Below are 13,745 nucleotides of genomic sequence, written 5' to 3' on the forward strand. Positions count from 1 at the left end.
ATCACAGGCTAAATAGGACAAGAAAAGCATTTTACAGAATAAATTGTCTTAGCTTCATAATCACTGATGTCAAGTATGATGATAACCTATCACAGGGTTAATAAAATGTACACAAATGAAAAATTTAATCATAGCCATAACAAACTGTTGATGATGATGACAATAAGCTGTTGTCACTGGCAGAAAAGTGACTGCTATGTCTTGACGGCTTTACATTAATGTGTATTCGACAAACATCTTCAATGTGCTATATGCATTTATAAGAACCTACAACTTACCGCAGTAGCCACAGAACTGTCGGCAATTGTCCTGTGCCCAACTTTGATATGTGCCTGTACAGATGTCTGAGCCATAATCCTTACAGTTGGTTATCTTGTTTATGCATGGTGGCTCCACATGGGCTTTAGAGGCTGCAGCATACAGGATGAAGAATTAGCCAATAAACAATTACCCCACAATTTGCCAGAACAGCAAATAATCAGATAATTACCCTACAATCCACCAAAATATCAAATTTTTGGGATTCCTAATAGCCTTAAAGGCTCCAAGATTCAGACTGATGATTAGCTACAGAACAATTATCTAACAATCCAAACAAAATATAATACTTTGGGTTCCACAACAGACGTGGGTGCTGCTGGATACAGAATGTAGAATTAGTCATGGCATAATTTCTCTAGAATCCACAAATATATAGCATGATGTGCTCAAAACATTAAAAATCAAATGTCAGCCTGACAGGCTATCATACCAGAATCATTTGTGAAAATTTGAGAAGGCTTCAAGCCAATGCTCTCACTGTCAAATTGTTAAAATTCTGTAGAAGAATTTGTTTAAAGATTTCTCCATTTTTAGTAATTATTTGCAACATAAGTGATAGCAGATGACAGCATAACTTGTAAATATTTGGATGGTATTTATATCATGACTTTCAGTAGCCATATTTGATGGCAGATAGCATTGTATATGCAAGCGTCTATTAGAATAATCAAATTTTGTCAAACTCTGGTGAACTGTGCATCAGATGTAAGTTAAAGTTTTTATTTAATTTTATTACAAGTGGTTTTAATTGAGGGTGGATTAGAATCATATTTGAAAATTTTGATGGCCTTTATTCCAGAATGCTGTCAAATCAAATTCTGGATTTTCTTTTGGGTTTTTTTTATACAAGAATTAGATTACATATTTTAAAGGTCAACATATTTGATAGTGGATCAAAATCATCTGTATCACCTTCAAAAGTCTTAATACCAAAATGGTCTCTGCCAAATCTGGCTGAATTTGGTCCAGTGGTTTTGAAAAAAGGTGATCAGGTAACATATTTGAAGAAGAAACCAATTTTTTTCCAGTAAACGATGTTTCTTCAATAATACTTACCAGAGCGTAATACCTTAGGAGAGTTACTACTACCTTGCAAACCCAACCTTCCAGGCTAAAACATTTTAGCTAAAAGCTAAACATTATCTGCCCACATAGGTGGTAGTTAGAGTGATCACCCCTTGATACAAGGATTGGTGCCAACTGTAAAGAGTAATTCTCTTACTGCTGGAGTAGGAGGCATGCTCTCCATGTGATGTAATTGGGTAGAGGCTGGGAGGGTATATGTGTAATATGATTGGGTAAATACTATTGAAGAAACATTTTTTACTAGAAAAAAGTGATTTCTTCTTCAAATTCATTACCCAATCTTAATACCTTAGCAGAATAGGTAAGATGTGAAGGGAGTTATATCCCATTTGAGTTATATCCCTTAACCCTGGAGAGGCCATCTCTGGTCCTGTAAGATAAATGAAACATCTTCTAGATAACCATTCTTGAGAACAGACTCCATCTGCTGTGAAGCAGCTTTAAATGGGAAACTTTTTCCCTCCAACAAGTCAAGTGGAAGTCATGAAGCTGCTTCCTTATGAAGGTAACCTATTGTGCCATGGCTATAGGTCCCACCAGGTCAAGATAAGTTTTTTGGGATGAAGGATCTCTGAGATAAAAGCTGGAGAAAGAGGACTCTCAACCCCATCCCACAGAATGGATAGTATCAGGTAACATTTTCGCTCAAATGCAATGCTTGTGGTAACTGCCCCAAAATTGTGAGACAAAATGTGCAACAAATTTCCATGACCCAGCGCAGATGCTCTAACCACCAAGGCCACTAGAACAGTATGCCTTTGGACACATGAATTCAAAACTGACAGCAAATCAGATAGGTCTTGTTGATATCCTATCTTCCTGGATGACACAGTATGTCAGTTATTGTGTAACACTTGGCTTTTTCATGATTGGTGCTGTTTCTCATCAAAGAACAAAAGCAGAAAGTTAGCTATTGCATTATTGATGTGATCAGCAGTGCAATGTTTTGATGCTCAAACCAGTGTGTAAAAGTCTCCTTTTCCCCTCATACATTTCAGGTGGAGGGCTGTCTCATTCAAGCGATTTTCTCCACCACTTGATGAGAGAACTGTCTGGGAGGCACTCTACAGTTTTGTGGGCTGCATAATGGTTAGATTTTCAAAGAAAAAGAATTTCCCAAGTTTTCCTCACTGGTTATACTGGCTTTTTGAAAAAGATCTTGTATAGCTTAGGTATTGTTAAAAGTATTTTTAATTCTCTTTATTAAACGTATGATTGTGTCATTATTTTTTTCATTTTCATATCATCATGATGTTTTGAACAAAATGGTACATTAACACTGATATTATCCATGAAAAAAAGCTAATTATGCCTATTTTGCTCTTGCTTACACAATATGTTTGATGTCAGTCTTTTGTGTATAATGACCTTAATTATATGGGAAATTAGAAGTCTTAGATTACTGGAGTGAAATCAACTTAAATTTAAAACTGCTGCATTATGTGAAAGAAATATATTGTGAAAATGTTTCTTTCATTCTAAGTATAGAAAACTTATATGTATATATCCACCATGGCAAAAGCTACACATCAATATAAGTGAGTTTTCTAAAATACATGCATACAATACATGCACATAAAAAATGTACTGAAATGTCACTATTGATACTTATGGAGAGTATGCTATATCATTTGTAAGACAATGTTACCTGTAGGGAAGACCAAATGACTGCCTATACAGGTAAAATATAAAAAAGCGTCACATATATGTCCTTGAAGTGGAAACTAAGACTAGATTAATAAAGAAAACTTAAATGTACATATCTGACAAAAGCAGAAATTATATTATATGCAAATTTTCTGTATCACACACCAGACCTGCACATATTTATATACAGCAATGTGAGGGGACACACTAGTGACCCATCCAGGTATGTACCCAGGACACCTAGGTGTGTGAGGACAGGACAGTGATAAAATACAAAAGTCAGAAACTTTGTCATCAAAAACAGTGAGAAAAGAAAATATGTAAATTTAAAGATGGAGTATACTTCCATTTGAAGAGAACACTCTTTCAACTTGCTTTAAGGTCAAAAACTTCCAAAATAATAGAATTTGGACTCTGTTGAAGAGAGTGTTCTACTCAGCATGAATGGAAGTTGTAACTTAAGTATTCAAAGGATTTAATGACCAATCCCTAAATCAAAGAGAGATCACTCTAAATGTCTCCTAGGTGAGCATAAAACGTTTAGCTTTGCAGCTAAAGTATTTTAGCCTGGGAGGGTTGGACTTCTGAAGTAGTAGAAGTTCTCCATGTGTATTATGATTGGGTAACATATTTAAAAAAGAAATAGTAAATTTTGACAGGCAACATATTATGCACAAAACAGACATCAGGCAACACAACCGATAAACAGGACTAGACAATCAGCTCACATGCCCTTATGACAAGGGGAGCTAAGAACTATGAGACATAGCCAATGTTAGTGACATGATGAAATGAACAAATCAGACATATAAATAGACATACATGTATGCAATATTTTATGGTAAATAAACATAAATAAAATGTTGCAAATTTCAGAAATATTTTGCTTTATATGGTATCTAATTTCAGGAGAAACCTGTTGGACTGACAATAAAAGTTTCAATTTAAAAATAAAGGAGAACTTCTTCCTTTTTTGCAATTATTGCACTTTCTCCATTTAACAAAAAAAACTTATCATCATCATTATACTTCTAATTTAAAATTTTTTTTTTTTACAAACAAAGCTTTCCATATCTGATACACAATCAGTAAGTATGTTTTACTTTGGCAAGGTGGATGAATGAAAATTAAATCTGACATTCAAACATCAAATTTAATAAAAATTAAAAGACATGTATGAAGCTAAATATTAGCATTTCATGATGAAGTCATGGTTCCAGTGGCAGGATAGTGGTCTAATAATATGGAAACATATTCTGAGACAAAATAATCTCGACCTACGTGTACAAAATCCACAGGATCGTTGGCAGTTGTCGTGAGCCCAGTCAGCAAAGTCAGAGCAGACAGCAGGAATTTCAAATAGACTGCAAGTGGACAGCTGGTCGTGGCAAGGGTCTGGAGCCTCTGTGGTAGCCACTGAAAGGGACAGTTAAAGACACATGGCTCCACAGCTGTAACTTATTGATTTCTCTAATATTTTTTGTTTTAAAATACAAGTGTGGATGTTCAAGAGCCAACATACCATTTATTCCCCCCCCCCCCCAAGTAAATAAAAAAATTTTCAAGTACAAAACTTACCTGTAGGAAGATTTGTTGGAGCTGTAGGTGGAATTCCTGAAGAAAAAAAAAAATGAAAATCCCATCACTCAAATTGTTTCATAATAATGTTCTAAATGCTAACCACCTTCCATTTTCCTGGTTACACAGACTTAAGGCAACCACAAATGATTTATAGACAATTTTGTATTCATACAAGATGCAAGTTTTCCGTGTTGTAAAGTTTTAAAATAACTCAATGCAATTCAGCCAATCTTGATCTTTCCATACAATTATTAAAAGTACAGACAGGTGACCATTATCAACTTTAAATAAATATCTTTAAATACTATATCTGATAAGGAAAATTTCTCATTTGTTACAAATTCAATAATTTAGTTAAGAAACTTTTTTCAACAAATGTAACCTTGTGATTACTTTTTAATACATTTCTAAAAAATATCAGAAAGACTGAATCACAGACAAGTGATCCATCGTTTGGCAGGCATCAAATTGTAGTCAAGCAGCTATAAATACCACATAGATTGGGGAAAGGTTTTAAACATTAAAAGTTAAGCAGCTGTCAATATTATATATTTTGAGAAGAAAGGTTCATAATGATAACTTCAATTACCTTCATGTGATTTACATGATTCCTGGAAACACTAAAAATACCATATATTTAGAGAAGAAAGGTTCATAATGATAGCTTCAATTTCCTTCATGTGATTTACATGATTACTGGAAACACTAACTGTTCAGCAGCTGCCAATAAGACATTTTTTGGAGAAAAAGATTTATAACTTGAAACTCTTTCTTGTCACTGAAATGATGGCTCAAAAACACTAAAAAAGTTTAGAAAATGTAAACACCATATGTGTGGGGAAAAAAAGGTTGATGATTACTTCAGACTAGTATCACTGAATGACTACTTTAAAAAATAAGAGTTTATTTCATTTCATTTGCTAAGCATACAGACTTTTGCATCTGTTACATCTGACAGAAGTATAGTTGTCCCTTGTTATAAGGAACCTCAGCATAATACAGACCTTGATAATACATGGACACATAATGTTCAATTCAATTCTACTGGATCAATGCCTTGGAAACTGACTTTGAATCCATTTTTTGTTGTTGTTGTTGTTGTTGTAGGGTTTAACGCCATTTTTCAGCACACGATAGGCTATACATGGTGGCCAGTATTAATGGTGGAGGAAGAACCCGGGAAAACCCCAGAAAGAACCACCGACCCACGAGAAGCTACTGGCAAGCTTTCTCACATACCCACATTAGCCGAATCCGAGACTCGAACCCATTTTTTGTAGGAAGTCTCTATATGTCCATATAAATTGGTCCAACTGCATAGACCTAGATCTGCCTTGCATATTGCACCAGAAGGTCGGGGTCAATGCAGTTTCTTAGGAATAACAAATACAACAAATAGCATAGAATCTGATCTGCAGATGCATTTGAACTCCCATCATCACAAATATATTTCTCCATCAAATTTTCTGACAATCAGGTAGGCAACAATTCTGCTAAGTGCAAGAATGGTATTCATGAATGTTGGATAATGATGTGCCCTATTTCCAACAGGAGTCATGTTAATGAATATGTGCCTAATGCCTAATACTGTAAAACGATATGAATGAATATGTGTGTGTGTGTATGACTTGGATTTTAAATGTAGCTTTAACAATTTTTCCTGTCAAATATTCCTATGATGTATGCAGTGTAGCAGTTTATAGTGTTAGGTTAGCATGGGGGCATCATGCTGCACAAATGTGGCATCATGTCCCACCCAGTCACATTATCCTGACACAAGGCCAACCAGTCTTAACACTAACCTCTTAATGTTGAGCACCAAGTCAGGCAGCTGCTAGTACCATTTTTATAAGTCTATGGTATGATTTGGCCGGGGTTCGAACCCATGACCTCCAGCATCCGAGGCGGACACTCTAACCACTTAGGCCACCAGAGTGGTGAATGTACATTATGCCTAACAGTTCAAAATGAATATGTGCCTAATGCCTAATAGTGCAAAAGTTAACAAATGAATAGTGTCTAATGCCTAAAAGTGTAAAAGGTAATGAATGAATATATCTAATGCATATTAGTGTTAAAAACTAACAAATGAATATGTACCTAATGCCTGATATTGTAAAAGTTAATGAATGTGTATGTGTATAAAACCTACTAGTGTAAAAGGTAATAAATGAAGATGTGCCTAATGCCTAACAGTGTACAAGTTAATGAATTATGTGTCAAATGCCTAATAGTGTAAAAGTTAATGAATGTATATGTGTCTAATACATACTAGTGTTGGGGCCCCCAAGTGGCTGAGTGGTCTAAAGCGCTCACCGTTACGGATCACTGCCATCTCACCTCTGTCTGAGTTCGAGTCTCTGATTCGGCTAATGTGGTTATGTGAGAAAGCTTGTCAGTAGCTTCTCATGGGTCGGTGGTTCTTTCTGGGGGTTTCCCACGTTCTTCCTCCACCAGTTATACTGGCCGCCATGTATAGCCTATCTTGTGCTGAAAAATGCCATTAAACCCTACAACAACAACAACAACAACAACAACATATTAGTGTAAAAGTTAAAAAATGAAGATATGCCAAATGCTTAAAAGTTAATGAATATGTGCCTAATGCCTAACAGTGTAAATGTTAATGAATGTGTGTCTAATAAATACTGGTGTAAAAGTTAACAAATGAAGATATGCCTAATGCCTAAAAGTTAATGAATGTGTATGTGTTATAATACCTACTAGTGTAAAAGGTAATAAATGAACATGTTCCTAATGCCTAACAGTGTAAAAGTTAATGAATGTGTATGTCTTTAATACCTACTAGTGTAAAAGGTAATAAATGAACATGTGCCTAATGCCTAACAGTGTACAGGTTAATGAATATGTGTCATATGCCTAACAGTGTAAAGGTTAAAGAAAGTATATGTGCCTAATACCTACTAGTGTAAAGTTAATAAATGAAGATGTGCCTAATGCCTAAAAGTTAATGTGTGTGTGTGTGTGTGTGATTTGGATTTTTAACATAGCTGTAACAATTTCATATTGCTATGATGTCTGCAGTGTGACAGTTTATAGTAATGTCTAGAATTGGGGCATCATGCCGCAGACATGTAGCATGATGTCCCACCCAGTCACATTATCCTGACACCAGGCTGACCAGTCCTAACACTAACCTCTTAATGCTGAACACCAAATGAGGCAGCTGTTAGTACCATTTTTGTAAGTCTTTGCTATGACTCGGCCGGGGATTGAACCCACGACCTCCCATATACGAGGCGGATGCTCTAACCTCCAGGCCAGGAGAGGTTAATACAGTATCAATTAGAACTACTAGTATGAAGTTAATATAGTATCAATTAGAACTACTAGTATGAAGTTAATACAGTATCAGTTAGAACTACTAGTATTAAGTTAATACAGTATCACTCAGAAATACTAGTATTAAGTTAAAACAGTATCAATTAGAAATACTAGTATGAAGTTAATACAGTATCAATACAGTATCAATTAGAAATACTAGAATTAAGTTAATTCAGTATCAACAAGAAATACTAGTATCAAGAGGGCCTCAAGGGAGAATAGTCCTTGACTAATGAGTCACCACTTATAAATAAAGCAATATTATTATTATTATTATTATTATTACTATTATTATTATTAAGTGAATACAGTATCAACTAGAAAAATCAGTATGAGATTAATATAGTATCAGTTAGAAATACTAATATGAAGTTAATACAGAACCAATACAGTATCAATTAGAAATACTGGAATTAAGTTAATTCAGTATCAACAAGAAATACTAGTATCAAGAGGGCCTCAAGGGAGAATAGTCCTTGACTAATGAGTCACCATCTATAAATAAAGCAATATTATTATTATTACTATTAAGTGAATACAGTATCAACTAGAAAAATCAGTATGAGATTAATATAGTATCAATTAGAAATACTAGTATTAAGTTAATACAGCATCAATTAAAAATACTAGTATGAAGTTAATACAGTATCAATTAAAAAAACTATTATGAAGTTAATACAGTATCAATTACAAATACTAGTATGAAGTAAATACAGTATCAATTAGAAATACTAGTATTAAGTGAATACAGTATCAATTAGAAATGCTAGTATTAAGTGAATACAGTATCAATTAGAAATATTAGTATGAAGTTAATAAAGTATCAACCAAAAAATCTAGTATGAAGTTAAAACACTAAATGAAAGAAATTTGATGTACTATCTCATGACTGTTTTAAATGATACAAGTATAGTCTGGCTGATATGATTTCAGCCTAAGAACCCTAAAGATTCCTTTTACTGAAAACCTGGAGAAAACACTGAAAGAGATCGTGGGTTCGTCAGATTACAGAAGAAGGAAAAATAACACTCTAAACTATGAATGCTTACATCTCATAAGTCAAACAGTCAGACAGTATACAACAGTTACTTTACTTAGTATTAGTCAGACAGTATACAACTGTTACTTTACTTAGTAAGTCAGACAGTATACAACTGTTACTTTACTTAGTATTAGTCAGACAGTATACAACTGTTACTTTACTTAGAAAATGTTTAACATCCTTATTTTCATCTATTAGTATGCAACATGAACATCACAGATGCACCCTGGTCCAAATTTAAAGTGTGGCCTCACAGTCATAAAACTGTCTAATCATTATTAGCTCAGATATACCCATTCCTCAAATTGTATACATGGCTCCACAGTCACAAAACTGTCAAATATTATTAGCATATATATCAGTAGATATACCCATTCCTCCAAATCTTATAACTGGTCTCACAGTCATAAAACTGTTTGAACACAAATAAAAAACTCAAACTCAAAGCTCTAAACTCAAACTCAAAGCTACAAACTCAAACTCAAAGCTCCAAACTCCTCAAAGCTCCAAACTCAAACTCAGACTCTAAGCTCCAAACTCAAACTCAAAGCTCCAAATTCAGACTCAAAGCTCCAAAATTCAGACTCACTGTTCCATAATGCTAAACCATACATTCAAAATTCATGTATATAGAGATACAAATAAAGAGATGAAGCCAAAATAAATAATAAAAAAATTCAAAGCATGAGTGCAAAATCTTTGCTCAGACAGTTTTGTGACTATGTTTGAAAGCTGTGTGTTGTGCTCACAACTTTTGAGAATTAGATAAAAGTCGATCTTGATTTTGCTCTATGTCTTACCAGAGCATGTAGCTGATGCAACAGTAGCTTGAATCTGTGCCAGCTTGCTAAAGTCCTGCACAGTAAGGACATGGGTACTGTCTGGGTCTGTGGCAATGTCTCCAAGTTCATTCTTGTCAATACCATCTCCAACACCCACTGCAAAAACTGTTATTCCATGGTTACGTGCACTCTGGGCTTCATTAACAGTAGACAGGTGGTTGGTAGACTGACCATCTGTCACTACAATGGCAACGTTTGGTATGCTTGGTCTATCCCCATTTGCTGCAGTAAACATACTGCTGTACAGATCCTTTAAGGCCTGCCCTGTGTTGGTTGTCCCACGTTTGTATGGAATGTTAGTGATAGCATTTTCCAGTGCCACCCTGTCAAAGTACTTGTTCAGCTGAAACTGGATGTAGGTACGATCACTGAAGATCTCAGTACCGACACGGATTTTGTCGGCCCCAATATCAAACTTCTGGACTACATTTTTGACAAAGTCTAACATTTTCTGATAGTTGGTGCTCCCAATACTGCCTGAGGAATCCAGAACAAAAACAATATCGGCCTTGGCACTGCATGCTGAAAATGAAAGGAAAACTTTCATATCAACTACTGAAAATTAGGAAGGTCAAGAAAACAAATTCCTTATGATGTGAAAGTTGATAAAAATCATGAAGCATCAAGAAACTAGGAATTATAAAACTAAGCATAATCAAAACGACCTTTAAATCTAGGGTTACGGACAGACATGTATACATGAATGCCAAAGTCATTGCTATGTTGAACTTCCATCGAGGTGGGTCACAAATTATGAAAATTAGATTTTTGGAGGGGTATAATAAGGGAGATATTATGTTGGTACAGTTTCTATTTTGGTACAGTTAGGGAGATTTTATGTTGGTACAGTTTTTATTTCGGACCATTTAGGAAGATATTATTTTAGTAGTTTCTATTTTGGTACATTTTTGGAGATATTATTTTGTCAGCTTCCATTTTGGTACAGTTAGGGAGATATTATATTGGTACAGTTTCTATTTTGGTACAGTTTGGGAGATATTTTTTGGTACAATTAGGGAGATTCCATTTTGTAACAATGTTGGCCATGCACACTTTCAAAGTCAGGGAGAGCAGATTCTAGCATATAATGTTGTCCAGCCTTTCAAAGTGAGAGAGATCATAGAGTAGTAAAAATTATTTTTGTGGGTCTCAATTTTCAGGCTTGCAAAACAATGATCTTTTCATCCATACTTAATTCAAGGTTTTCCTGTCAAAGTTTGCATATCTGTAGGTATTTAATTTCAATGATCAACCTCTACAAATACCCAAAATAAAGTATGCAAAAGAACAAAACTATGATGACAAAAAATGATGATCTCTTCAATGTCTATAACAATACTATCACCTGTATGAGTACAAACCAAGCACATGTCAAGATAAATCATATACACTCAACATTAAGAGAAGCCAATGCAACCAACAACTTTAACTAATTGGTTTTTAATGTGTATTGTCCATTTAGTTGCACAATCAATTACTTTCTGACAATCATGGCATTAACACGATGACAAAATTCAACTTTGATCCCCATCGGTTTGGACACTGCTTCCACATGTCTACCAAACACATGACCAGCTGTGCTTGGCTCAATGCAGTTAGTAGTGTGAACAATTGATGTGTTTAGAGCCCATCAGAGTGTGAAAATGCTAACCAAAGTGATAGATTAAATGGAATCATTTTTGTTTGTTTGAGCCTGTCTCATGTATGAATCAACTAAAGTAACCAGACTTTACTTAAAACCTAGCAGATTAATTACAAATAGATAATTGCAGCCCCTGCAAATGTTCTTTACTTAAAACCTAGCAGATTAATTCCAAATAGATAACTGCAGCCCCTGCAAATGTTCTTTACTTAAAACCTAGCAGATTAATTCCGAATAGATAATTGCATCCCCCTGCAAATGTTCTTTACTTAAAACCTAGCAGATTAATTCCAAATAGATAACTGCAGCCCCTGCAAATGTTCTTTATTTAAAACCTAGCAGATTAATTCCAAATAGATAATTGCAGCCCCTGCAAATGTTCTTTGAAAAACTGAACCTCATTATTCATGGCTTTGAGAATTCTGGACTTGTTTAATTCATCAATTTGTTTGTGTCAGATGTTATGATTCTCTGATCACAAACTTAAGTAACAGAAAAGAAGCAAAGCTAACAAATTTTGTAATAATCAGCAAACAATTTAATTATCAAAGTTATAAATGAAAAGTGTGAGAGGAACTTACAGTATTATGAAGTGAATCCAAATTAGTTATTATAAAGGTCTATGAAATTCCTAAATGAATAAAAAGTCCCTTATAATTTTCAATACCAGAAATATAATGGTCCTCCAAGAACCGTGATGTCAAGATGGTATTGTCCAGAATTCCTTCGAATAATTTATAACAGTTCAAGAATAATATTATAGTTCAAATAATGAACACTTTTTATCACCACTGAAGAGTCCTCTCAAAAAATATCTAAGTACAACATAAAACACATGTGCAGATTTGCATCAGGAACACAGTAAGTATGAAAGACGGCAAAAATCGACATGAAACTGAATGCCTAATTATTTCATTATATACACCATATATTGTGACTGTAGTTCACAATAGACCCCATGTGACAACATACACTATAGATTTGTGATGAACTAAGTATATTCACATGACCTCATGCAACCAATGGAAATCACAGAATTCATCTCAAAATTTGCATATCCCATCAGTCACTGAGAAACCATGCCATAGGCACCATTCTAAGTTTTATTATTAAGATTATTATTAACAAGTGTCAACACATACATAAACATCTATTTTTAGATCCTAAGCAGTTTGCATTTTTAACAGAGCCAAATCACATGCACATTTTATAACAATTATATTCTATACAGTTTATGACCATGAATAAAAATTATGAAAATTTGAAGAAAAAAATCATATACCAGAAATTACAGAAAATATAAATATGCATTACAATGTCAACTTGGTTGATGCAATGTTGATTCAGTGGTTTTGTCTGAAAATCAGTGAAGCGTGTTGTTGTTGTAGTGTTTAATGCCATTTTTCAGCACATGATAGGCTATGCATGGTGGCCAGTATTAATGGTGGAGGAAGAACCCAGGAAAACCCAGGAAAGAACCACCGACCCACAAGAAGTTACAGGCAAGCTTTCTCACATACCCACACTGGCTGAATCCGAGACTCGAACCCACAGAGACAGAGGTAAAATGGCAGTGATCCGTAACGGAGAGCGCTTTAGACCACTCGGCCACTTGGGGCCCCCAGTGAAGTGTGAGCTACACTACTAAGTGGTAATAAGTGTATATACACTTTTATTATTAATTTTGATTCAAACTACAGTTTTAGTATTTTACTGGCATGATATTCATTGGCATTAAGCCTGCATGGATAAAATAAAACACACTTTCACAAAGATTTTAAATTTTCAACAACAGTTTCACTTGAATGAAGAATCAATCTGAAAAAGTATGAAATCTTATTTTCATTGAAAGTATCATTTTTTTATTTATTCTTCCATTTTCACTAATAACAGTGTTTGAATATCTTATGCTTTTTCTGGTTTCTCTTTCCTTACTTATCTCACAAACATCTATTTAAAGCAGTGACAGGAAATTGTACAGCAACAGATCCATTTTTAACAATCAGTTGTTTGTAAAAAGAAATATTATTTTATTAACTGATGACAGGAATGAGGTTACTTTATCAAATAGATTTGTAAATGTTGATGAATGAAACGAAATACAAAAAATGAGGGGTGTGGCTAATTTTTCACAGGGTCTTTACATTTTTGGCTCAGAACAACAGTGAATTCCATGAAAATTGGTACCCCACAAATTTAGTGATACTAATTGTAGACTGTTGGCCACATTTTCAAGGCT

General features: G+C 34.4%; 1 protein-coding gene across 4 annotated transcripts in view; it reads right to left on the minus strand.

Moving 5' to 3' along the window:
* The window catches only part of LOC149785889 (uncharacterized), a 243,980-nt gene that overhangs the window by 159,937 nt on the left and 70,298 nt on the right, over positions 1-13,745 (minus strand). For all 4 annotated transcript variants that reach the window (XM_089979881.1, XM_089979882.1, XM_089979883.1 and 1 more), the window contains 4 exons: positions 9,823-10,386; positions 4,633-4,668; positions 4,336-4,470; positions 279-410 (listed from right to left, as the gene is read on the minus strand). In XM_089979881.1, coding sequence (XP_089836007.1) covers positions 279-410; positions 4,336-4,470; positions 4,633-4,668; positions 9,823-10,386 — 867 coding nt within the window. The remainder of the gene's footprint in view (positions 1-278; positions 411-4,335; positions 4,471-4,632; positions 4,669-9,822; positions 10,387-13,745) is intronic.

Source organism: Sinohyriopsis cumingii, chromosome 13, assembly GCF_028554795.1.
Source record: "Sinohyriopsis cumingii isolate HCF-2022 chromosome 13, ASM2855479v2, whole genome shotgun sequence".
NCBI lineage: Eukaryota > Metazoa > Mollusca > Bivalvia > Unionida > Unionidae > Sinohyriopsis > Sinohyriopsis cumingii.